Raw genomic sequence first — 23,467 nt, 5'->3', positions numbered from 1 at the left:
GTCGTTGTGTGCACTAACATGCTTAGGATTTAGTAGTGGTTCAATGCACAGATTTAGAAGGAATTGCGGTTCTCAGTTATGTGTGCAATTGCTTAATGGGGGGGAGACTAGAAGAAAAGGAAACACAAAGGTAGCCTACTTATAAAGAGAATGATGTTAAAAAAAATAAAAAATTGGTCTACATTACAGAATCACCAACAGAATCTTTATGTTTATTGGTATTTTAGTAATTATTTTAATACATGCTTGTTTAGATCAAATAATTTAACATCAAACATTATTAAACAACTACTTTAAATTGAAAAACACATTTTATATTATTAATTTAACTATAAAATCAATTACACAAGTCTTTATACATTAGAAAGAAGTTGGAGGTGGAGGGAAAGGAAAATATTTTGGAGGTTTGTAATTATGTGAACCTTGTAGATATTCTAAAAATACATCGTCAAATTGAATTTTTTCAAGAAAGCTAAGATCAAGTTTGATGTTGAGCTTGACACAACGATAACCTATGTCAAGGCACCAAGGCTATAAGTAACCGAACACTCACCCAACACCTATAAAGAGACGTGAACGAGAAATATAGAAGACATCATAAAACTTTGTTAATTCTTCAATAAGTTAAAGTAATTTGATGAAAAACTAAAAAGTATGAGCAAAACCTCACACATAATAATAATAGTTGAAATCAAAGTTTGTCAAAAAAAAAAAAAAACTACTAAAAAAAGCTAAATAACCCTATTTATAATTGGTAAAAACATCCTAAATAATAATAAAATCTAAATAAAATAAGAAAAATAAATTATAAATCAACTCGGAAACTAATATAATTCTTGCATAGTAATTTCTAAACCTTATCACAAGACCTTCATGATGTTCAATTTCCTTAAAATTTTAACACTATAAAACAAAACCTCTGAAAACTTTTGGTAAAGTTTCAGCTCGATCCAACAGTCGAATAGAATATTATGCTTGTTAGGAAAAAAAAAAAACTATGTACTAGAAAAAATAAGCTTATAATTGTCAAAATTAATTAACCAATGAAGTAGATGGATCAGGCCCCTCTTATATATAGGTTAAATTGATTAAGATTTTATCATTACTTCTTGAAGATGTAGCCTCTTTGAAATTCACATTTGTCTAAATACTCTGAATAAGCTCATTGAATACATCTTTAAACTTATTTGCAATTGATCTTGTAATTGACCCAATTGATACTTGCAATGGATTTTTTTGTGTAGTATTAATCGTATCACAGAAAAAGGAGGATAATGATTCAACATGTATGCCATCATTTGCTCCCATTTATTTCTACTTTGTTCTTTGTATTGTGCCTCAAGTTCAACCCTTGTATCGGTCATCACAACTGCAATTTATTCTTTACTCAACTCCTAAACAGCTATTAGTGGTTAACTCGAGCTAGATTGTGGGGTGTCTATGGTTAAGAAACTATAGCCTACCTCATATCTCAACCGTAGTCATAGAAATCACTGTTATTAAACCCAGACTAGCCTAGTGGTTTAATCCAGTGGCTGGACCAGTCTGGCTAAGATAAAAGACCAGCTGGTGCAACAACCTATCAAAACTCGGTCAACTTGGCAGGCCGACCCATGACCTGGGCGATCCAGGCAAACCCAGACGAGATCCGATTTTTTTTTCTTTCAAATGTGGTTTTTCTCCTATACCCTTCTTTTTTCATATTTTTTTAGTTAGTTATTAACACTTTTTAAAGTTTACTATATAGATACTATAAAAATATTTTATTTTTTTCAATGTGAGATTTGAAACCTTTTAATATATATACACTATGTTCCCAAGAAAAAAATTATTTTTTTCAATGTGGGGTTTAAAGCCCTTTCGTATATATACTCTATGTTCACAAAAAAAAAAAAAAAGTTAAGTTTTTTCAATGTGGGATAAAAAAAACTTTTTTGTTTAAATACTTCAACTTAAAAGGATAACATAATATCTTTTAAATATATGATTTGAAGTCATTTCATATATATACTATATGTTCCCAAGAAAGAAGTTATTTTTCTAATATTTTATTTTTTCAATGTGGGATTTGAAACCTTTTAATATATATATTCTATGTTCCCAAGAAAAAAGTTATTTTTTCAATGTGGGATTTGAAGTCCTTTTGTATATATACTCTATGTTCACAAGAAAAAAGTTAAGTTTTTTCAATGTAGGATAAAAAAAAATTATTTAAATACTTCAACTTAAAATGATAACATAATATCTTTTCAATATGAGATTTGAAGCCCTTTAATATATACTCTATGTTCATAAAAAAAAAGTTATGTTTTTTCAATGTGGGATAAAAAAACAAATTAGTTTAAATATTCCAACTTAAAAGGATAACATAATATCTTTTCAATGTGAGATAAAAAAAAACTTTTTAAAATATTCTTTTAAACTTCATTATTTACAACATATATAATCTATATTCACATTGATTGTTTCTTAATTTTTTCATATGAAATATTAAAACTTTAAATATTTTTTTAAAATTTTCCCGGTTTGACCCATAAAACCAGAGACCCGGCCCCTTGGTCGGGTCAACCCTCGGGTCGGGTTTGATAACTATGATAGAAATAACTCAATTCCTATTGGGCCAACTGATTACTTCAACCTCCAATTAGAACTCCAAATCATATTCTAGATGGGTTGAAGGGTCTTCTATGTGTTTTGCATGTATATTGGTGTTATATATTTTCTATATATAAAATCAAAGATATCGAAAAAAAAATCATTTGTTTAAAAAAATATTCAAAATGTTTCAAAGTTTACCTACATCAAACGCCTATACTTGGCTATCCACGAATCGTTTCACCATTTTCTATCTATCCTTCTTCCTCGTATGCGTTTCCATATATAACTTTATTGGAGTTGGCTCATGTCTAATTTGTGTAGCCTACAAAATAAATCATTAATTAAAATTTGACATAAATAATCACTAACATTTAAAGAAAAATACTTAAAAATAAAGCAAGCTCTTACCACGTGTTTTACATGGTTAATATAAGGAAGCGATTTACCGATATGCTTACTAATGGAACCGTGAGTCTTCTTATTTCTGTTCGAGGAGCTACTCCATAACCGCCTCCTAAAACCATCTAATGTCAAGAACTCTAGATATCTCTTCAAATTACTCTAAGTGATGTGACAAGGTCAAAATTCTTTCATGCCTCAAAGTCATCTGACTTGGCTCTTCACTTAGCATAAGTGTGTGTCATACCAAAAACCATGCAGCCTTATTCAAAAATTCATTAAACAAAAGAAATATAATGAAAAAAAGGATTATAATTTCATATATACATAAACTTCACACGTTTAAAATCATGCACCCTATTAAGTTATTTCACCATCATGAAGTTGAGTCATGAATCCATCCAAAGCATCATGTAATGTGCTTGGTTATCTTCACAGAAATAAATAACATTTACAGCTTAAGAGTGATTCGAGAGTATCTTAGTTTTTTATAGGAGACAAATTTCCTTCCTCTACTAGTATTGAGTTTATACACACATACCTACAAGTTTTGCACTCGATTAAATTTGTATTTTTATTATAGTACAACATATTGGGTTTTATCATCGATTTTGAAGTATAGAAGTTTTCATTTTATCTATTTTCTTCAGGTAAAATGCTTTTTTTCTCATTTGATGATAATGTCATAAATCAGTCTCACTTAACTTATAATATGACTTGATGGTAAACATTCATGCAATGATTGATAATTTACTGTAATTTATGCACCTATCCTATAATGGTTCATCATAATATTTCGAAATGTTAAAAAAAACTACTTGCATCCATATTTGGTTTTTCATTGACACTTAAATCTTCACCTGAATAATCATAATTTATCTTCATTGCATTTATTATTATACTTCTATAATGATTACTATTATCATCTGCAACTTCATAAATGTTGCTATAACTAGGTGTTGTGCCAGCAATCCTTTCTAATATGGTCTTGTTAGGAACATAGGGTTTTCTAAGTGCAAACAAAACCAAGTATTTCTATAAGAATTGTATTTTAGAAGATATTATCACAATATCTTATTGGTGAACCATTTTTATTTTTACACTTCATATATGGACATATAATTACTCTTTCACTAATATTCTTTGGATTCAAAAGTGCAAAACTAATAAAACTCTCAACCCTTTTACAATAATCTTTCCTATACAACCCCTGAGATGAATCTCAATACATCAAAAAACATTGATCTTAGAAAACCTATATAGAATATTGATTACAACATTTATTAATAGTATAACAATCAATTCAAACTTTAAGTTTGTTAATTAAAAATGAATTCATTATCTAATATTCAATTATCATTTGTATAAAAAATCAATGTTGCGTCACAATATAAACTAAATAAATCAAATTAATAAAAAGTAATTGGTGCCCAACTAATTATTTATCATTTATTCAATTCAAACTTATTCAATCTAAATTAATACCATTTAATTGTTATGAATTCCACATAAAAAAAATAATCAATTTTCCATAAAGATGAGCCTACTTTTAGGGAAAAATAGAGGGAGGGGGAGGGGTTGCTATTTTGATATGCAGATAAAGAAAAAGAGAAAAAAGGAGAATAAAAGAAGGATGACACTTCTTTTAGTTATAACACTGTTAGATTTATCAATAGAGTCAATGACAGACATTAGTAACAAAATTTTTTCATTGCTAAACCTGTCAGCAAATAATTATGTGTCATGTTACCTATTGAGTCACTGCATAATATTTCTTGATTTTTTTTAATTATTTTTATTATATCAACAATTTCATCATTAATTACAGAAAAAATATATTTTGTTGCTAATTAAGCAATAATGTCTTATGGATAGTTTTTATCGCTTTTTTCATCAGACATTATTGACCAAAAATATATTTTCAATAATAAAAAAAAATGACCACTTCAGCTTTCAACATGGCATGTTGAGGATTTTCACTGTTTTGACAAAAATAAATATATTTTGTGAATTATTTTGTTGTGATATTGAAGGAAAAACAACATCGTTTTTTTTCAAAATTAATGTTTATATTGATTCTCTCTAATTTAACAATTAACCATTTCAATCACCATATATAAGGTCAATTTCTCAAAACATTAATCCTTTATTTAATCATTTAAAAGATAAAATACAGCCATGTATTTGTTTAGTTAAAAAGAAGTAAAAAAAATAGAAACTTACTTTTAATATATTTCTTTTTAATTGATAAAACTCTAGAAATTAACTAGAAATGAAAATATTAGATGGTTTAACTAATAAATTTAGTTGTCTTTATTTTTCAAAATTTATATCCTCTTATTAGATGATTAGAAAAATAGTTGGTTGAGCTATGGTCAAGGCCGACTTAAACCTTTTCCAACGTTAAAAAAAATGTCAAGCCAACACAAGCGATTCTAGAAAATAAAATTTAAGACTCGGGTTATTGACTCTATTAAATTTAATCACCTTGAATAATTTAGATAATATGAATAAAAATATAATGAAAATAAATAAGTTGACGATGAAAACATGTAAAAAAAAAAAAAAAACTTAATCCAAATCCATTTAGGTTAGCATACTAAATTTGTGACCTTGTTGTAATACCCAGGGAATCCCATCAAAAACAAACTAAATGAAATTATAAAGCTTAATTATCAAACAATTCAATGTTGAAGAGTGAAAAAAATTTTTAATATATATATTTAAAATAAAAGGCAACGAAAAAAAAGACCCCGCAAAAGATTAGGATACCCCCACAGAAAGGGAAAAAAAAACACAACAGTTAGTTTCTTTTAATTCAAATATTAAAGGATAAAATTGAAAAAAAAATTAAAAATCAAAAGTTGAAGGATCTTATTTGATAATGAAGCAAAAAATTAAAAATAAATATGATAACCTCATAGAAAATAAAATGAAAAAAAAAATCATAGTTTAATTTCTTGCAAATAAAATGTTAAAGGATAAAATTAAAAAATATATATAATTAAAAAAAGTAAAAAAAAAAAAAACCCGACCCAAGCCCACCTGGGTCAACATGCAAAAATATAAAGCCTAATCGTAATACCGTGGTAACCCCATAAAAAGCAAATTGAATAAAACTATGAAACTCATTCATCAAATAACTCAATTTTGAAGGGCAAGACTAAAAATAAAATTAATTTTAAAAAAAACAATGAAAAAAAAATTCAAGTCAACCTGCTAACTCCACGACCATGGATACAAAATTAGGATAACCTCATAGTAAGAAAAGTATATAAAAAAACATATAAAAACAAATTTCCAATAAATTAAATGTTAAAAGATAAAATTAAAAAAAAATCAACTTTAAAAAAAAACCTAAAAATATACCAAAGTTAGTTTATGTTAACCCTCGAAACATGTGACCATAATTATGGTGTTCTTGATTTTTTTAGGGTTTTAACATGTGACAAACTCTTTTATTCTCTGTTTCTATTTGTTTTAATCGGTATCAGAGCCTAACAATTTTTTGTGGTTATTTTGTTTTACTATGCACTACATAATAACCATGGCTGGAAGAAGTTGTAAAATATAATGTACTTAAGTATGAGAGGATGAGGGGGTTTCTATATGATAAAAGACATCTATTAAATAATATGTTATTTTTGTATGTATCAGTTGTTGTCATTCGAGATCCTAGTGGTGTGGCTCATAATAAGGTGTCCAACACAAAGATATTGTGTTAGAAATCCATATTAGAGCAACCCACACACTATTGTTGTGTTAGGGACCATGATGGATAACTCACACAAAGATATTAGCGATCAATGATAGTTACCACACAAAAAGATTTTTTTGATGAGGGATATTTTTTAACTAAAAACTGAACTCGAGAACGAGTTCTTTTCAACCCGAGAAAACTGATGTAGGAACTTTTTTATGTGAATTTTTTTAATTTATATTATGATGTTTTATAGTTTTTTTTTTTCAAGTTTTTTTTTTCTTATTTAATATTAATATGATTTTCTAGTTTATATATATATATATATATATATATATAAAGTGATGTAATAGCCCTTCAGAAAATAAAGACTTAAGAGAATAATTTGAATGTCTCCCTATAGTTATGTTACTCTTAATCTTTGAAAGTTTTGATATATAATAGACCCTTTCTATTATTCACATTCATTCCCATCATATTATATATCTCAAAGTGCTAAATCCACTTCATGCTCTCACCAAATATTTTTTAAGAGTTTTAAGAAGCAACAAATATCTGGGTAATCTTTTATTAGAAGTGATGTTGATAAACAAAATGACAAACAAGGATTTTTTTTATTTTTTTTTAATCTATTGAGATGAAAAATAGAAACATTATGATTAACCAAAACATAAAGAAATACATGTAATTTGACAAATGAAAAAAAAAAAGGAGCCATATTTGAATGGTTATTTGGTAAAACAAATGGACTAGCTATATATAATAAAATTGTAATTATTTTAAAAAGTTAAGAGATAGTTTTGTCATCCACAAGCTAACAATTAATAACTAACTTGTGACAACATATTTAGCTTTTAGAATTTTACTAAACACTTCTGCCTATAGATAATTAATAGCGAATTGTGGCAACACATTTCTGACAATAAATATAATCTTGATTTGACCGTACACTCTAAGTTGGAGCTCCAAAAGAGACCATAAAAATCTTCTAGTACTTCCTGTTAAGCAGGAATTGAAACAATTTCAACATTGATATGATCTTCTGTTTTTTCTGTTCAACTGTAGATTGTTTGACTCAGAAGTCATTGAAACAACATCATTGAATAATTTTGCTACTTCTATGTTAGTGTTTCTAGAACAGGAAATGAAAATCTGCTGTGGCATTTTCAAAGACAGTCAATTAAAAAAATTCAAAGGGACAAAAAAGATTGTGATGAAAATGCAAAGCATTTCAAGTCCGACGAGTGCATCTTCCCACAGCTTGCTCAGGCCGGCAACTCAAGCTTCACGTTGTTCTTCCAGCTGTAACACAAAAATAAAATCTCATTTTCTCTAATCATCAGCACAAGACTGGATGCTTTCCCAAGAGATTGAAGGACTTACCTCTGGAAATAGTAGTAAAAGAAATCAGCATACAACAATGTCTGAACAAGTCCTGATATCCAAGCTGCAATGATATTTAGATAGCCAAATATTAGTATGAAATTGTTACAGGGATGTGTCTGTAAATGCACGTACAAAGGGTGACATACTTATCCAATGGACATAGTGTGGCTCTGTGAAGAAGCGATAAACCCAGTTTAATATGTACAATGCTCTGTATGCCCTGCAGCATAAAAGACTAAAGTGGTTAACAGAAATCCAATTGTTAATCGTTGGATAAAGTGAAGTGAGTATGCAGAATATTAAGTTACAAACAAAATCAGCTTTTCAGATAAAAAAACATAGGAAAAAATAGATAGAGAAATGACATTAATATATGGAACCAAGATAGGATGTACTCAAACTGTAACACACAAAAATACCATGTTGATCCAAGATTAAAACAAGGATCATGCAATAAGACATACCCAAGGAGAAAAACATATTGTCCCGTCAGATTGTCAATATTTCTTGTCCTCTGCAACAAGACTAGTTGAGGAAGTATGGCAACTGCTTCCAGATATAAGGAGAATGCCCACATTACCTGGACAACCATATTTCAAGATACATCAAAGTCAAAATATATGGCTGACAAGAACAGCATAGGCCCAATCAATCTTAAAAGTGCACACACAGATGCATGTAGTCATATATGTTTGTATGTGTACATGCACTTATCACATTGCTGTTAACATCTTGGACAAACAATATGTGAACCGAAGCATTCCAAAATAATTAGGCGGAACAAAAATATTACCTCTAAAAAGCTAAACTTCTCATGTATAAGCAAGGCCAAAATAAGGCAGGGTAGCACAATAAAAAAATGCCGAAAGGTGTCATGATCCTTATCATAAGATCTCCGAACCAACTTGTGGTGTCGCATGTACCAAACAATTGAGAATGAGCTACCCAGGAAAATCAATTTCATCACCGTATTATAAAATGAGACATAACTGGTGAACATATCCAAGTAGCGCGAGGCAAAAACAAGAGCATAGAGTTCCTGGGTCTTTAGAGAAATACCTGCAAATACACAGGGAAGCAAAAGTCTAAGATTGAAAATCTGAAAGCCAAAACAGTTTGTCATGTGCATGACTAGATAGAACATAGTGAGAAAGAAAATTTGGACAAATAACTAGGAAAGAGAGCGCTCCTACTGAAAAGGTGCAAAGCAGGTGCATATAGTTGAATGAAAAGGCTCAAGACCTGTTGGTTTGGTTTTTTATTATGCACACATAATCATTTAGATATGAGTCTAGGTGTGCATGACATGGGACAAATCTCTCCTGCTTGCATAATCCTGTTTTAAGAACATCACAAACACATTATAGCAAGTTCTATGGAAGAATTCCTCAATCTAACCACACAAGCACATTTGCAATTGAGCTAGGAAATGGCTGCCAGGGGTAGATGACTAAGAAACCCAACACATCCACTCCTTGTGAAAAACAGACAGCAAGAAAAACTATTTCCCTTTCATATTGCTAGTTCTATTAGATGGTCCTCAACCAGCAACTTATTCCATAATATCAACCTACAACAACTAAAGCATAAATGAGTAGCCCAACCCTCTCATATTCTTCCAGATTGGTTTTATCCCTCCAGAGGAAGAAATATTTTATCTTTTGCAATCTGCTGTACAAAAACAACGAAACTGGAGATCATACAAGACCAAAATACCACCAGTAATCAGCTATTTTATTTCTAATAACTCAGCAAAATTATAATCAGAAATCCAGGTAAATAAATACAATTGATTTAGCAATGTGGATTAAAACAAAATTCAATCAGCAGAAGCTTTGTTGCCCCCTTTAGCAAATTAGAATCAACATCATCCCTAATATGCAGAACACCTTCCAACCTTTCAATCAAATTCACCCTTATTGATTTCCAACTACACTGCAATGATCTGAATCAATTTGTAATTCATCCAAGGCAATACGTTTCAACAATCTTTCTATAATTTCGGGCTATTCTAATCTTATTAACTTCTTGCTCTTTCAAATTGATGTGGAAATCTCACTCTTTTTTGAATTTTGTTTCACAGGCCATATCTTTTTCAACAACCCCTGCTACTATCACAGTTTCCCATGATAAGATTCAGTCCAACATTACACTCAGGGACTACATAGTTCCATGCCATTATTGCCATTTCTCAGTTGTTTGTAGTTACAGTTTTACTTGCATAGTAACCCTGATTGATATCACACAAACATCTCCCCTAAAGACTACGCAAACATCAGGAGACAAAGTTCACTGATGGATAGAGGGGTCATTTAATTATCTATCAAGTCTTTAAGCTACTATAAATCATGCCAACACATTCTCTCTCTAATGTATCCTCCTGTCCTCGTCCAACACCAACATGACCACAGCTAATTATATCATCTAACCAACGAAAGTCATAGCAAAAAGAATTGTAAAATGCATTCAAATCAAGCACAACACTCCTCTCCCCATCTCTCTACTAACCAGAAAAAGAACCCATTTTGATTCCATAAAATCAAACAAAACCTATTATTGCTTCCACCTATAACAACCCATTTCACCAAAACACAAACCCAGTATGAAAAGAAGCAGAAACCCAGTTATCATTTACAACAAAGATACAAACTTTCAAACAGAATACAAAATCTAAACCAAACCCATTAACCTAAACACAGCGAAAAAAGCAGAAAAACCGAAACTTCTACTACTTACCAGCACAGGATTTGATAGTGTGGATCTTAAGGAGCAAAACAAGGACACTAGCCAAATGGGTCATGTCCCCTGCTAATCTGAATATATTCATCTTTTCCCTCTCTACGTATATATGTGTGTGTGTATAATTTAATGTGTTTTTTTCTTTTTCGGGTCCTGATTAGATCAATCGGAAAAGGCTTTGTCTTGAAGATCCACGGCAGCTCCTTTTTTCGCAGATCTCTCAGATTGACTCAAGGAGAAAATGAATATTTTTGGCCTCTTTTTTTTAATATTTTTTTGTTTAATTTACTTCTTTTTCAGCTCCTCCATTTTAGGAGAGTGATAAATGATGGTAATATAATTTAAAGGGCCCAACATGGATGGGCTTTTGCCCACTTAGATTTTGGATTCCCGGTTAGACGACATGTCGATGGAAGGGGTCACGTTTTTTTTTTTTTTATGTGAAGTATTTGAAGTTATTTTTTAAGGTAAATACAAAAGGTAGGAATAAGAATAAATACATAGGGCCTCCAAGCTTTTTAGATCGGAAAAAAGCAAGAGTTGGTATGAAATTTCTGAAATAGTTTTGTATTATTAGTTTGAAGTTTACAACATTTTTGCATGTCACTTGTAATTTTCTTTACATGAGATTGTTTTTTACATTAAAAAATCAAAAAATTGTTTAAAAAAAAATATGTTGATAAGTGTTATGTCAACAAATATATAATCTAAATTACTTGGAAAGTTTTGAATAAGATTAATACTATTTTTATTTTATTTATGGTTGTTAAAAAGATTTTGGAGCCTCATTTAATAAGTTTAAACTTTTAGATTGAGTTGGTTCTTTAACATGATATCAAAGCTTTAATAATTCAAATAGTCATGAGTTTGATTCTCACTATCTTCATTCTAAAAGTTTAAGTTTTTTAGTTAAGATTGTTCTTTAATTGTAGTTATGGTAGTAAATCTTCCTTGCTGATGATATCTTAAAAATCCAAGTAGCTTAGAAAATAGGACTTCCAGATTAGATAATCAGTTAATCAATTGGTCCTAGCAATTTCATCCAATCTCCACAACCATGGTTGATAGCTTGTACTTGATGCTTAAGTCAAGGCTAATGTGACTTATAGTTAATCCCAACAAAAGATCCTTTCTTGATAAGGGTGGGGACTATTTTATGTTTAAGTAAGTACATTTTTAGAAAAAAAAAAAGTTCAATAATAAAGATTGTAAACCTTTATCTTGAAGAATTCATGGTATATTTATAGTTCGTAAGTTTTGTCTTTTTGTAGAGAAAAGAATGATGAAAGTCTTTTACTTTTTGATTAATAGGGAATAAATATTTTACATATCATTAATGAAATAGTAAGTATGATAGGTCTATTGAGAGATATTTTATGCACTCTATGAGTATAGAAAAATTATTACATTCGGATATGAATGACTCGTATAATTATTTAGATGGAGAGAGTATGGCGGTTTATCATAATTACAATACTTTTTAATTTAAAGGATCGTTTAGAATTACACATAGAATTAAAACCTGATAATGGAATTGAATCCAAATACTCTAGTTTGACATATTTTCTAGACTTATATAAGTTTAGGCTTGGTTAATTACCAAACTTCAAGTCCTTTAGATCTGTATATTTGTCAAACTATATAAGTCTTGGAACTTAGTTGACTGTCAAGCCCAAATTTTTTGGATTTAACATTTTTGTTCAGATTCACGTTACCTTGGATTTGGCTGACTATGAATTCAAGTGCTTTTTTTGCCAGGCTCACGGCATTATTTCGGGAAGACTTGACTTTATTGTAGAACTCAAGTTCTTTGAGTCTGATATATTTGTCAAATCCATTTTGTTTTTAAATATTTTTTTATTTACAAAAATCTATAACAAAAAAATCTTGTTTCATCACTCAAAAATTAGAGTATGTCAAGTTTTGTTTTAATTATCTGTAGGACTCCTCCAATATACACACACATGTCATATCTCTTTATGTTTACACTTGGGCTTCTTTTGTTGGATTTTCTCTTTTATTAACAAATTTTATGAATTGATCATTAATTTGGTCATAAAAAAATTAGATTATTATGGATTACTATAGTGTTTTAGCATATTTTGTAGTTGTAATAGTAATGTAATTATAATAGATGTTATTTTACTATTAGAATTAATTATTTTATTTATAATGTTAGATATAGCTTGGAATTAATGCGAATTTTTTGAATAATTGACAAATATGAGAATTAGCAAACTTAAATGTTTAATAGTATTTACTAATATTTTATTTATAACACCATATGATGCATAGAAAAGAATATCGTTACATGATGTGAGAATTGTCATTCCATTATCTATTATTTTATTTAATTCAGCTTTCAACTCATGAACAATGCCAGCATTAGCTGTTTGGGATAGGATAGAACACAGTAGAGTTGTTCATAAGCCAGGCAGCCCTATGGTATGGACTAGGACATAACGGTTTTGGATAGGCCTTGGCTGGGATTTCTAGTTTTATATATTTTTTAAAAAATATTTCGTGCTTGAAAAATTATTAAATTAATGTTTTTTATGTTAGATTTACTAATATTAAAAATAAAAAAATCTAAAAACAATAATTTTAATATATTTTAAATAAAAAATATATTTTAAAAAGCAGTTTCCATTTTAATTCCAAACACCTCTTCATAGTGTAAAACCTTGTTTGTTAAAATATTTTTGAAAAAATTAAAGATTTTTTATTTTTTTTTTACTTTAAATTAATATTTTTTTAATGTTTTTAAATTATTTTGATACGTTGATATTACAAATAATTTTTAAAAAAATAAAAAAAAAATATTATTTTAATATATATTTCCAAGTAAAAATTTCCTTAAAAAACAATCATAACAATATTTCTAATTTCTAAACACATTTTAAAAGGCATATTACCTTCTTTGTACACTGCGAGCGGCCGCGGCCGCCGCCGCTGATGTCTTTTTCACCAAGTAACATTGCTTCTTCTTTACTTGATAAGCCTGTATCTTCAAGTCAGCCATTCATGATAACCTGAAGCCCTCTTCTTCACACTAAAGCATGTACATGTGGGTTTCCTTGCCGCCGGAAATACCTTCGTGATAACTTGTCTAGCAGGATATTATCTGGTCCATTTGTGCTGCGTCGGGTATCACGGTGCCTAGCAAGCGGAGCGGCCAATACTCTTCTTTTGTCCACAGTATCTTCTTTTTCACCATGATCGCATTCTTTCCTTTGTTTTCAGCTCGAGCTCGAAAGAAATGACATTAGCATATTCTCAATATTCCCGTGGTAGGGCAGAAATCTTGAGCCGGGTTTTACTCGCTTATCTGGGCCACAAAGTGTGTTTTCCGGAGGGTGGGGTTTTCTCGAATCCAAAAAAAAAAATATTCATTTCAATAGTTCCTGTTTTTTCTTTTTAATTAAAATAGATGTCTGGACTAGTTTGCGTATATCTTAATTAATTCCATAAATTCTGAAGTTAATGATCATATACGTTTCCAGTAATCTTAAGAGGAACTTGAACTTGTAACCATTAAAAAAACAACTCCAATATTTGACTAGTTGAGCTACCTCTCGGGTTAATAATTCTGAACTTATGTTTTTTGCTTCTTGTGGTTGTAGCGGTTTGTCTTCGTGCTTCAATCGTGTTTTTTACAAATCTTGAGGGTTTTTTTTTGTGCTTCAAATTATTTTTTTAATGTTATATTAATATTTTGATATATTAATATTAAAATAAGAGTTTTATTTCAATATATTTTTAAATTGAAGATACTTTACTGTATAAAAAAACTAAGTGCCAGCTTATCTTCTCTTGAGGGACCCTATTCTATAAATGAGATCATGCACTCCATGTATTTTGATCGATGTGACTATGAAAAACAAAACGTAAGATGAGTGGATTAGAAGAAGGGTGCTGTCTAAGTAGATGAAGAGCATATATTATGCAAGTTAAATCCATGCCAATAATTGCAGTGGCCTTGTTATTAAAGTTTCTTGCCTGCTGCTGTGCTTCTGCTCTGTAGACTTTCTATGGCTTCTTGGTGCTTCGACATCTCCCTTTCCCAACTCCTTTCTTGATGTTGGCTTAGGTTTTTTATTGGGATTTTTGCCTTTTAGAATTGATCACATCTGGAAAATCGAGGTGAAAGGGTACAATTACTGTCAATTTAGAAAGGAAAGAATATGTTTGTTTTTGCATTTTATTTTTTTTACAATTACTTTCAATTTAAAAAAACACGACCATTATCAATATCTAAAATCTAATAGAAAAGCAATGCCACCAATAAGGTAAGCGTATCTCTATATCTAATTGCCTGACGTAATGGCAATCAACTAATCTAAAAGGAGAAAAAAGAAGAAGAAGAAGCTTTGGCAAATTGATTTTCTTGGCCCACGTCATGAACCCACCAATAATATTCTCTCATGGAAGATAGAAGAGGAAGAAACTGAAAAGACACAAACTACCTTACCTAGTGGAGCTCAAAACGAGGATTTTGCAAGAATCCAAGCAAACAAATAAGATAACTTCTCGTGCCAAACGCCTACAAAGCCCTTCCCATGCTTCTCTTCTTGTCCACATGCATGCCACCTTTCACATATCTCCAAAGCGCATAGGCAATATATATATATATATATATATATATATATATATATATAAGCAAATGACAGCCCTCCTGCTCTCCCTCCAATCCATCTTATGATCCTTTCTTACCCTGTCTCTTCCTTCTTAACAATCTCTCTCCCCCTCCGAATATATAAACACAGAGACCATTCCTGTGCAAGGTTAAGGGCGGCGCTTCCATGTTCTTGAATTAATCGTCTTCTGTTCAACTTAGAATCCTTTTGCCACCTTTGTCCGGCCTCTTCTGTAACATTCATTCACAATCTTGCATTCATATGGTAAAAACATAAGTTTCTATTGAACCCTTGAGGTAATTCATGGGTTTGGTATCGGTGCTACTGATCTCGTTTTGTGTTCTGTCTATAAGCTTGGTCGGCACTGATAATATTGTTGTTGGGATACCAACAACTCTTGATGGACCCTTTAAGCCAGTGACTGTCCCTCTCGATAAAACTTTTAGAGGACATGCTGTGGACTTGCCTGATACAGACCCTCGAGTTCAAAGGGTTGTTCAAGGTTTTGAGCCTGAACAGATTTCTGTGTCCCTCTCTACTACTCATGATTCTGTTTGGATTTCTTGGATTACAGGTACTTTTTTTCCCCATCGATCATTTCATTGTTTTGGTTCTTGTTTTCACTATCTCTTTAAGCTTCTGACTTTTTCTTCTCTTTTTTTGTTTTGTTTGAATAAAAGGTAAGGTTTTGAAGATACGTATGTCGTAATAGTAATTAATTTGGCTTGACGTTATGTGTTTGGATGTCATGCCTCAAGTGATGGTTTTTGTCTTTGTTGATTCCAATCAAAGTCAAGTTTACAGTGTTAAAATCCAATTCAAATGATCTCATATGATCAATAAGCAACTGGGATTTTTTTTTTCCTTTTAACTTTAGCTTTTTGTTCTGTAAACATGGAAGGCATTAAAATATACTTGAATGCTTTGAAATTAATCTATATTTAGGCTTTAAAATGGTCTTCTCTTCGGCTATGTTAAAGCTTGTTGGTTGATGTTTTTTGGATTAATTTGCAGGGGATTTTCAAATTGGGGAAAGCATAAAACCATTGAATCCTAAAACTGTTGCTAGTGTTGTTCGATATGGAAGGTTAAGATTTCCACTTATTCACAAAGCTACTGGTTATTCCCTTGTTTACAACCAGTTGTATCCTTTCGTAGGCCTCCAGAACTACACTTCTGGGATCATACACCATGTCCGTCTAACAGGTACATCTGCCTCAAACTTCATTGCAGCACTACTGTTCTCTCTTAATTATTTGCATTGTATAGATATAAATGGATAAGGAGAGCTTCATTTTCCTTGCTTTTCTCATTAAGTGCTTATTTTCCGTTTGTAATCAACTAAGCTTGAATTAAGCACCGAGTCTTCAGCTTTATCTGTCGTCATTTTACAAGGTATCATGCTGCCATGTATGATGCTAATTGTGATGACAGGATTAGTCCATGATCTCAATGCTTAAAGAGATGATCCCAAATTAAGTAATGTTTCATCCGAACCTGTTCAGATTCTGTTGCTGTTCATGTTGGAGGTAAGGAAGAAACGTGCAAAGTAACATTCACTCACCTTTGTAATGTGTGGTGGCATAGTGAAGAGAGTCATGTCCATTAAGGATCCGGGCTTTCCATGAATTCTGATGGAAATAGGAAAGCTCAGATTCTGATATATTTTGCCCCCTTACCTCAATGTGGCATCCAGCTTAGGCGTAATTTTACCTTTACATGTCTTTCTGCAGGGTTAAAACCCAACACACTTTACCATTATCAATGTGGAGATCCTTCAATACCAGCAATGAGCAGTACATATTACTTTAAGACGATGCCGGCTTCTGGCCCCAAGAGTTACCCAAGCAGAATAGCAATAGTGGGGGACCTAGGTCTCACGTACAATACAACCTCGACAGTTGATCACATGATTGGAAACAATCCTGATCTTATTTTACTGGTTGGAGATGTTTGTTATTCTAACTTGTACCTTACCAATGGAACTGGGGCTGATTGCTACTCCTGCTCCTTTTCTCAAACTCCCATCCATGAAACCTATCAGCCTCGCTGGGATTTCTGGGGAAGGTAAGACTTTTCTTTTTGTACTGAGGTTTGTGTGTTCAGTCTTTCCCTTCAGTATTCTGTGCTGCAAAGTGGAAAAAGACGAAGCAATCATTTTGTAGAAACATGAACTAGGAAGCACACTTGTTGTCTAGCAGGATAGCTCTTGTTTACTGGATGAATAACAAATTGGCTAAACCAAGAATGGAGCTTGGAATATCAAAGAGTCTGTCCTGAAAAATTTAAGTTTATGCACTTAATTCTACGTTTATCTGGTTTAGACTGCTGGAAAAACATCATTTTCCAGGGATTCTTTACTTAATCTATTCAGAATCATGATTTGCTGATATATTAATGATGACCTTGGGTGATATATGACTCTGATTCGTGCGAAGGTGCATCATGAACTGTTTCCTGCTTTATGCTCCAATTGAATTCAGTTAGTTTGTATGAAAGAATAAATAAATAAATAAACTAATCAAACTAAGTCTCGGTTCTGGCCGAACTAGACAGAGGAAATTGGTCTTTAACATGTGCCATCATGGGTGTTTCTGACGTTTAATGTTTCTTTCTGGTGAATATTATCAGCAATTTAGATTATGTGATGACCATTGGATGCTTTTTATCAGATATATGCAGCCTGTGACATCTAAAATTCCAATAATGGTGGTAGAAGGGAACCATGAGATAGAAAAACAAGTTGAAAACCAGACATTTGTTGCTTATAGTTCTCGATTTGCGTTCCCATCCAAGGAAAGTGGATCATCCTCCACATTCTATTACTCTTTCAACGCTGGTGGGATACATTTCATAATGCTGGGTGGCTACATTGCCTACAACAAATCAGGTAAACATATCAGGTCAAATTATATCCACTGATTTACCAGTCATTCAATTTCCTTAAATCATCTCAACACGTTGGCTTATAGAGCCTCTAGCTCACCGCTATTGGGGATTGGATATCATTTCTAAGCATGGAAATATCGTCAATGCTTGCTCCATGTTCAAGGAAAAGAAAATATGCATTTCTTTTTCAATGTAAATGCACAGTGAAATGTGATTCACTTAATTCTCCGAGTCTCTCCAGCGCATCAATACAAGTGGTTGGAGAAAGATCTTGCCAAGGTTGACAGAACAGTGACCCCATGGTTGGTGGCTACCTGGCACCCTCCTTGGTACAGCACCTACAAGGCGCATTATAGAGAAGCAGAATGTATGAGGACAGCAATGGAAGATTTGCTTTATCAGTATGGTGTTGACATAATCTTTAATGGCCATGTAAGTGAAAAGTCCTAGCTCTAAGCGATCTATTTTTGCTAACAGAACTTCTCTTTTGCTAAGCAGAATCTTAATTTTGAGCAACAGTTGGAGACTTGAATGAATTTATCATTTTCTTCATAACAAATTTCATGTTCCAATTGCCAACAGGTACATGCCTACGAGAGGTCTAACCGGGTATACAACTACACTTTGGATCCTTGTGGTCCTGTTCATATCACCGTCGGTGATGGTGGAAACCGAGAGAAGATGGCCATTGCACATGCTGACGAACCCGGTAACTGTCCTGATCCATCCACTACACCAGATGAGTACATGGGCGGTTTCTGTGCATTCAATTTTACATCAGGGCCAGCAGCTGGAAAATTCTGCTGGGACCGGCAGCCCGATTATAGCGCGTACAGAGAAAGTAGCTTTGGTCATGGGATTTTTGAGGTATCTCTCTAGGCTCCTTAGAATGCATGATCTAAAAGGGGATTGAGAACACTTAGAACTTCAATCTACCATGGATTCGACAGCCATCCTTCGAACCAGGTAGTGTTGATGGAGAACAAGCATAAACAAACACAAGCTGACACCTTCTCTAGAAACTTGTCTGAATATATTCCACATGCATTACGTATAAAACAATTAGTTGCATTGGTAAGTAGAAGAATTAGTGCCAGGGGCTATGAGAGTAGCAGAAATCTTGTCTGAATATATGTATGTCTGTATCATGTAAGATGACTGCTCTGATTAAAGTTGCTCAAGAATGCCAAAATGGTGGTGATATTCACTTTCAGGTCAAAAATGAGACTCATGCTCTATGGACATGGCACCGAAATCAGGACATGTACAATTCTCCCGGAGATCAGATTTACATAGTACGGCAGCCTGAGAGGTGCCCAACTGAACCAAAGGTAACTAAGCTTTGGAGAATCTGGAAAACGAAGCTCATAACTGAATACTTAGCAAAATCTAGACTGCTATTTTATATGTAAATGCAAGCAGACACCATCTATTGCATGTGTATTTCTTTTTTTTATGGAAATACTCAAGAACATGTTGTCTTTTATTATCCACTGCAACTTGATCTTTCATGCATTATGGCATTTTTTTTTCCCAGAAGGGGAAAGGGTAATAGCATGTGAGAGGCTAAGAATAGCTTCATCACATTCGATGGCTGACAACATACAGCTGATAAAAGTTTTATTGTCAGCAAGACTCCACTTTTATATGAAAAACAAAAAAGATAAAGAGTTTCTTATTTCTTAGTTATCGAGGCAGAAATAAGCCAGGTGTTTGTGACATTTCAACAGATAAGTTTTTTTCTCATTGCTTTGCAACACTCACTGCTTTATATTCTGGAACAGCACTTTTACCCTGCCTTGTCTAAGAATTCTCCATGCCCAGAATCATGGAAGATTGTCTACTTACTTTTCTCGTGTCTTAACTAGAAGGTTTCCCACAAGTGCTGAGATCAAGAAGCCAGTGGCACAGACAGACGAAACGAGGAGCATCAGTGCATTGATCGATCGATCAATCTGATTTCTAAATGGATTTCCAGAGTCTGCAGAGTTAAAACATACATGTAACACGATAACAAAAACATTTATATAATTTTTTTTATAATTTATATTACAAGAATATAGGAAAGTCACCTTTATCATTGTTCATTGCCTGTAACCCAGAAAATCTTGATGTGTTTATGTGAAGAATTCTAATCAAAGATGTGAAAAGTTATCACATTTTCCTTTCACCATTATACTATAAAAACAACATGCAAGTGGTTCACAGTTTAGTGAGGTCGAACACGGGCAGCAGTAAACACCATGGCTGTTTGTTAAACCTGTCATGGTATGGTGTGGTAGGTTGACCTGAGGTTCGGAGCTTGATCCGGTTTTTAATTAAATTAAAATAACTTGATTAAGTTTTTAATTATCTAGCTAACCTAACCAAAGAACAATATTAAGAGTTTTTTTTTTTCTCGAATATATCAGGAGTTCATCTTTAATAACATAAGCCAGGTCAGGTCATACAATTATGGTTTACACAAGCCACCACACCTCACCTTTATTTGCCCATTGTTTCTACCGGTTTTACCAATCACCACGAATTTACCGTCTCATATATCATTGTAGATTAGAATAGTAATTTAAAAAAAAAATTAACTTGATCCTTAAATTTGTTTTGCATAATTAAGTTTTTATTAGCACCAATTGCATTTTTTTTAAAAGATAATTAAATTAAAGAACAAAGAACTAAAATGAAAAACACATGTAAAATAGTTGATGCTCTTTAATTTTATTTAAAAAGTATATTTGAGTTCCTTATTTTTTTTACCTATTAGGTGATTAATTATAAAAAAATCGATTTCAATACCAAACTTTATTTTTATTATTTTCAGTCTTTTTTAAGTAAGAGGAGATAGCAGGGATTGTCAGATTCTAACTTAGAGAGAATGTTTTCCTTGTTACGATTCCAGCCACCAAAATGGTAAATTTTATTCTAAATAGTTCCATATGACGAAGAGAGTTTAAATTTAATTATTTTTTTATCTTGAAAATACCTAAAAAAACAGATTTGAGATCGGGAAGATTTTGGATTTCGGGTTGATTTTAGGTTTTGAAGTGGTTTTTTGAGCTTTTAGAGATTATGGATTAATTTAACAAGGTTATTATGATATTTTTCTAGGTGTTTTGAGTTGAATATAGGTTAAAATAGGTTTTTAAAAGAAAAAAACCACCTATCTAGATTTTCCAACCACCAATTAGGGATTATAGACAACACACTGTCTATTTTATTTAAATTGTATTGGGATGGACCACATGTCATCCACTCATTGACTTACAAAACAAAAAAACCTAAGGGTCGCGCTATTAAACTTGACCTTGTTGGCCAGAGCGCAGGCCTTTTGTTCATGAGCTAGGAGCTTAGCCGAGCCTCATTCTCTCTCTCTCTCTAGTTTTGCTTTATATATATATATATATATATATATATATATATATAGTTTTGCTTCTTCTTTTTTTAATTTAGAACTTTTTATATTTATAAAAATAATTTTTAAGTTCGTAATTTTTTTTTGTTTATTTATCCTTTTTTTAATAGTAATTATTTTTTAATTATTTTGGATACTTTTAATTTTTTAAGAGATTAGTATGATTCATTTTCAAAAAAAAAATTATGTTTTATATATATTAAATTTATTTATAGAAATAAAAAATATTTATTTTTTATAATATTTTTAATATATGCAACCTTACATAGCTACCTTTTCTTTTTATTTTATTCAATAAATTTTATGTGTGTATTGATTTCTATTTTCAAATTAATTTTACTAAACAAATTTATTAAACACAGTTTGGTAAATGATTCATATTGCAATATTAAATATCATGATCTACATTTATCTTTCATTTTTTTCAATTTTATTGTTATTTAAGAAAAACATTATGAAGCCATCCTCGATTTACGAGTTTGGTATGATGTCTTTTTTTTATTATTGAACATGACTATTTTTTTGTCTATTTTTTTCTCATATAGTTAAAAAAATAGTTTTATAGAAAAATCATGTTATTAAACTCTATAAAGTCTACGAACATGTTCACAAGTTTGGCTGGTTGACCTTGTTATTAAATTTGGCGAGTTTAACTTTTTTTTTTTAATTAATTTTTTAACATCTTACTATTTGGATAGTGTTCAATTTTGTAATTGTCTATTTTTTTTTATCATATAGCTAAAAAAAAATTTCAAAAAAGAAAAAACAAATTATAATCTCATTGGAATCTATAACCCGGTTCAGGGTGTGGCGTGCTAGCTCGGGTTACCCGGTTCATAGGTTTGATGAGTTCACTCGCTGGTCAGATATGCTTTTTTTTGTCCTTTAATTCTTTTTATTTTTTTTCTTAATTTTATCCTTCAATATTTTATTGGTTTGAAAATAAATTGTATGATTTATTTTTGTTTTTTTTTTAGTATGTTATCACTATCTTAAATAAGTGTTTATTTTTAGGTTGGTGCTCAATTTTGTTACCATATATATTTTTATAATGTAATTAACTTCCCTCGAGACTGGTCTCAGACTTCCAGGTCTTCCCCCCTCTTAGTTCTCAAGCTCCCACGAGCAAGAGAAGAAAAAGTTTGTAAAAAAATTATTAAACTTAATGGGATCCATGACATAGGTTGTTGGGGGATTGATATCGATTCAATATGTCACTCTCTCAATATTTTTTTTAAAAAATATTATTATCTTGAAGTTTTTTTAAAAAATCAAGTCATATTCACTAGCCATAAAAAACACATTTGAACCCATGAAATTAATCGATTTAATTTAGGCTAGCTTTTCCGCGATTTAAATGAAAACTCGAGTTAGACAAAGAGCTAAGTTGCAAGGTTTTAAAATTAACCTATTTAGCTAGGTTTAATAATACAATTAAAATATTCATCTCACTCTTAATATTATTTCTTACATTTAAAAAAATTAATCCTACCTATGAAACTACCTACAATGAAAAATTAATCCAACCTACAATGACACACGAGTTTGGTATATGTCATATAAAAGTTTATTCCTTTCTCCTCCAAAAAGTATAATTGTCATGACGTGCATGGGTGGCAAAAGTGATTGGAGGGTGTGGGTAAGAAGTCGTGTGAGACATAAGTCTTCAAGTCCTCTCTTCAATAATGTGGAAAATTAATCCTTTTCCCA

The 23,467-nt window shown here is 31.3% G+C and overlaps 2 protein-coding genes across 4 annotated transcripts; one reads left to right on the top strand and one right to left on the bottom strand.

Moving 5' to 3' along the window:
• Window positions 1-7,683: 7,683 nt before the first annotated feature.
• On the bottom strand, window positions 7,684-11,123 carry LOC118048680 (ER lumen protein-retaining receptor). The gene is made up of 6 exons (XM_035058458.2): window positions 10,820-11,123; window positions 8,877-9,142; window positions 8,548-8,663; window positions 8,230-8,303; window positions 8,081-8,144; window positions 7,684-7,999 (listed from the first exon to the last, which is right to left on the bottom strand). Exons 1-6 carry the CDS (start codon window positions 10,908-10,910, stop codon window positions 7,963-7,965), a joined length of 648 nt encoding a protein of 215 aa, XP_034914349.1. The 5' UTR covers window positions 10,911-11,123; the 3' UTR covers window positions 7,684-7,962.
• Window positions 11,124-15,462: 4,339 nt separating this feature from the next.
• LOC118048679 (purple acid phosphatase 15) lies at window positions 15,463-20,518 on the top strand. Of its 3 annotated transcripts, XM_035058455.2 has the most exons (8): window positions 15,463-16,033; window positions 16,474-16,665; window positions 17,193-17,526; window positions 18,132-18,349; window positions 18,590-18,780; window positions 18,931-19,215; window positions 19,563-19,679; window positions 20,133-20,518. In XM_035058455.2, exons 1-8 carry the CDS (start codon window positions 15,763-15,765, stop codon window positions 20,214-20,216), a joined length of 1,692 nt encoding a protein of 563 aa, XP_034914346.1. In that variant the 5' UTR covers window positions 15,463-15,762; the 3' UTR covers window positions 20,217-20,518. The 3 variants fall into 3 exon arrangements, 1 of the variants encoding a protein (XP_034914346.1); XR_012168310.1 differs by having other exon boundaries at window positions 18,931-19,679; window positions 20,220-20,518; XR_012168309.1 differs by having other exon boundaries at window positions 18,931-19,679; window positions 20,217-20,518.
• The last annotated feature ends 2,949 nt before the right edge of the window (window positions 20,519-23,467 follow it).

Source organism: Populus alba, chromosome 17 (genome assembly GCF_005239225.2).
Source record: "Populus alba chromosome 17, ASM523922v2, whole genome shotgun sequence".
Classification (NCBI taxonomy): Eukaryota; Viridiplantae; Streptophyta; class Magnoliopsida; order Malpighiales; family Salicaceae; genus Populus; species Populus alba.
Note: the sequence above shows the minus strand (reverse complement) of the source record. Positions and strands in the feature narration are given on the sequence as shown.

Bases quoted from the DNA above. Each gene is read 5' to 3' on its own strand.
- LOC118048680 (XM_035058458.2), bottom strand. From the start codon at position 10,910: ATGAATATATTCAGATTAGCAGGGGACATGACCCATTTGGCTAGTGTC. The intron at 8,664-8,876 runs GTAATATTTTTG...ATGGTTGTCCAG, and splicing joins AGAAGTTTAGCTTTTTAGAG to GTAATGTGGGCATTCTCCTT. The intron at 8,145-8,229 runs GTATGTCACCCT...ATATCATTGCAG, and splicing joins ACACTATGTCCATTGGATAA to CTTGGATATCAGGACTTGTT.
- LOC118048679 (XM_035058455.2), top strand. From the start codon at position 15,763: ATGGGTTTGGTATCGGTGCTACTGATCTCGTTTTGTGTTCTGTCTATA. The intron at 18,350-18,589 runs GTAAACATATCA...GAGTCTCTCCAG, and splicing joins CATTGCCTACAACAAATCAG to CGCATCAATACAAGTGGTTG. The intron at 19,216-19,562 runs GTATCTCTCTAG...ATTCACTTTCAG, and splicing joins TTGGTCATGGGATTTTTGAG to GTCAAAAATGAGACTCATGC.